The sequence below is a fragment of the Oncorhynchus nerka genome, unplaced genomic scaffold, assembly GCF_034236695.1.
Source record: "Oncorhynchus nerka isolate Pitt River unplaced genomic scaffold, Oner_Uvic_2.0 unplaced_scaffold_10068, whole genome shotgun sequence".
NCBI classification, from domain to species: domain Eukaryota; kingdom Metazoa; phylum Chordata; class Actinopteri; order Salmoniformes; family Salmonidae; genus Oncorhynchus; species Oncorhynchus nerka.
Genome location: NW_027031254.1, coordinates 1 through 3302, shown reverse-complemented (window position 1 = coordinate 3302; position 3302 = coordinate 1). Strand labels below are relative to the sequence as shown.

General features: G+C 43.0%; 1 protein-coding gene across 1 annotated transcript; it reads left to right on the top strand.

Annotated features, from left to right (window-relative positions):
* Nucleotides 1-546: 546 nt before the first annotated feature.
* Nucleotides 547-2555, top strand: LOC135565933 (palmitoyltransferase ZDHHC11-like; the record flags this gene model as incomplete). Its single annotated transcript, XM_065013908.1, has 4 exons — nt 547-733; nt 1216-1413; nt 1826-1938; nt 2164-2555. Coding segments are annotated over 4 exons (561 nt in total), but the record flags the coding sequence as incomplete, so codon positions are not given.
* Between the last annotated feature and the right edge of the window lie 747 nt (nt 2556-3302).

Sequence of the window (3302 nt, the reverse complement as noted above, 5' to 3'; positions counted from 1 at the left end):
TATCTCCGCACCACAGTTTACCAGTGAGTTCATCTCCACACCAGCAGTTTACCAGTGAGTTCATCCTCCGCACCACAGTTTACCAGTGAGTTCATCTCCGACACACACAGTTTACCAGTGAGTTCATCCTCCACACCACAGTTTACCAGTGAGTTCATCTCCACACACACAGTTTACCAGTGAGTTCTCCTCCGCACCACAGTTTACCAAGTGAGTTCATCTCCGGCACCACAGTTTACCAGTGAGTTCATCTCCACACCACAGTTTACCAGTGAGTTCTCACTCCAGCACCACAGTTTACCAGTGAGTTTATCTCCACACCGCACAGCAGTTTACCAGTCAGTTCATCTCCACACCACAGTTTACCAGTGAGTTCTCCTCCACACCACAGTTTACCAGTGAGTTCATCTCCGCACCACAGTTAACCAGTGAGTTCATCTCCGCACCACAGTTTACCAGTGAGTTCATCTCCGCACCACAGTTTACCAGTGAGTTTATCTCCGCACCACAGTTTACCAGTGAGTTTATCTCCACACCGCACCACAGTTTACCAGTGAGTTCATCTCCGCACCACAGTTTACCAGTGAGTTCTCCTCCACACCACAGTTTACCAGTGAGTTCTCCTCCACACAACAGTTTACCAGTGAGTTCTCCTCCACACCACAGTTTACCAGTGAGTTCTCCTCCACACCACAGTTTACCAGTGAGTTCTCCTCCGCACCACAGTTTACCAGTGAGTTCTCCTCCACACCACAGTTTACCAGTGAGTTCTCCTCCACACCACAGTTTACCAGTGAGTTTATCTCCGCACCGCACAGCAGTTTACCAGTGAGTTCTCCTCCACACCACAGTTTACCAGTGAGTTCTCCTCCACACACCACAGTTTACCAGTGAGTTCTCCTCCACACCACAGTTTACCAGTGAGTTCTCCTCCACACCACAGTTTACCAGTGAGTTCTCCTCCACACCACAGTTTACCAGTGAGTTCATCTCCACACCACAGTTGTGTGATGAGTAACGGGACGTGGCCGGTCTTCCTGTCTGTAGGTGTGATGAGTAATGGGACGTGGCTGGTCTTCCTGTCTGTAGGTGTGATGAGTAACGGGACGTGGCTGGTCTTCCTGTCTGTAGGTGTGATGAGTAACGGGACGTGGCCGGTCTTCCTGTCTGTAGGTGTGATGAGTAACGGGACGTGGCTGGTCTTCCTGTCTGTAGGTGTGATGAGTAACGGGACGTTGCTGGTCTTCCTGTCTGTAGGTGTGATGAGTAACGGGACGTGGCTGGTCTTCCTGCCCCTGGCACCCATGGAGACAGGGTCAGGGAGTCTCCTGGTTGTCGCCTTCCTCACGGTCATGTTGGCTACTGGCTCTCTACTGCTGCTGGTTCACCTACTGGGCTTCCACATCTATCTCTGTGAGTTACAAACTGGTCCAAGGGCTGTATGTATCAAGTGTCTCAGAGTAAAAGTGCTGATCTAGGATCAGGTTCCCCCCCCTGTCCATATAAGCGTTTTCATTATGATCCTTGATCAGCAGTTCTGTTCTGAGACTTTGTAAATACGGGCCCAGACCTGGTTAGAATATTGTACATATGTGAAAATACTTTTGAATACCTTCCATATAGTAGATGTTATCTTGATTTAGTACAATGGAACCGATGGAATAGTGTATCTGTGTGTGAGTTGGCATGACAACACTTAATGTTTCTCTCTGAGGATGTTTCTCTTGCAGTGTTCTAACAATACACAAGGTCCTCACAACCAGACGCTACATACTGCATGTCTTCCTTCCTTCATTACTGTCTTCTCTTCCTCTGGTCTCTGCAGTGTTAAACAAAATGAGCACGTATGACTACATTATAACAAGACGTCGTAAACAGGCCAGCCAGCAGGACATAGAGATGGGCTTTCCCCAGTCATCTGACAGCAACGCAGAACAGGTCAGATCCTTTGTTTTACTACTCCTATCTGGCCGTGGTGATTAACCAACCAGGATTTCTGGAAAAACTTGGCATTTTGGGAAAGTTACTGGAATTTTGAAACTCTAATTCCAATAGTTGCATGCAAACTGTTTTGTTCAATCCCACAGCCATGAGTTTGGTACAAGTGAGACTACACAATCATGTGTTCTCAGGTTTGATATGTTGATTTGATTGTTTTTTTAGAATCATCCGCAAATGGAGCCCTCCATCGATTGTGATGCGTTGTTGTCAGACCGTGTCAGGTAGGTAATCCCACTAGGAAATCATGACACCGATGCATTTGGTTATCATGTACAGTGTTGCAAGACACAGGTACTGGAAGTTCTGCTATACAGCTGTGGAATCGTTATCTTCCAAAGTGTCAAAGTTATCTCAAAGATAGACTTGTAGAATAACACAGTATTGTAGTTATCTCAAAGATAGACTTGTAGAATCACACAGTATTGTAGTTATCTCAAAGATAGACCTGTAGAATCACACAGTATTGTAGTTATCTCAAAGATAGACTTGTAGAATCACACATTACTGTAGTTATCTCAAAGATAGACTTGTAGAATCACACATTACTGTAGTTATCTCAAAGATAGACTTGTAGAATCACACATTACTGTAGTTATCTCAAAGATAGACTTGTAGAATCACACATTACTGTAGTTATCTCAAAGATAGACTTGTAGAATCACACATTACTGTAGTTATCTCAAAGATAGACTTGTAGAATCACACATTACTGTAGTTATCTCAAAGATAGACTTGTAGAATCACACATTACTGTAGTTATCTCAAAGATAGACTTGTAGAATCACACATTACTGTAGTTATCTCAAAAGATAGACTTGTAGAATCACACATTACTGTAGTTATCTCAAAGATAGACTTGTAGAATCACACATTACTGTAGTTATCTCAAAGATAGACTTGTAGAATCACACATTACTGTAGTTATCTCAAAGATAGACTTGTAGAATCACACAGTATTGTAGTTATCTCAAAGATAGACCTGTAGAATCACACATTACTGTAGTTATCTCAAAGATAGACTTGTAGAATCACACAGTATTGTAGTTATCTCAAAGATAGACCTGTAGAATCACACATTACTGTAGTTATCTCAAAGATAGACTTGTAGAATCACACAGTATTGTAGTTATCTCAAAGATAGACCTGTAGAATCACACATTACTGTAGTTATCTCAAAGATAGACTTGTAGAATCACACATTACTGTAGTTATCTCAAAGATAGACCTGTAGAATCACACATTACTGTAGTTATCTCCAAAGATAGACTTGTAGAACCACACATTACTGTAGTTATCTCAAA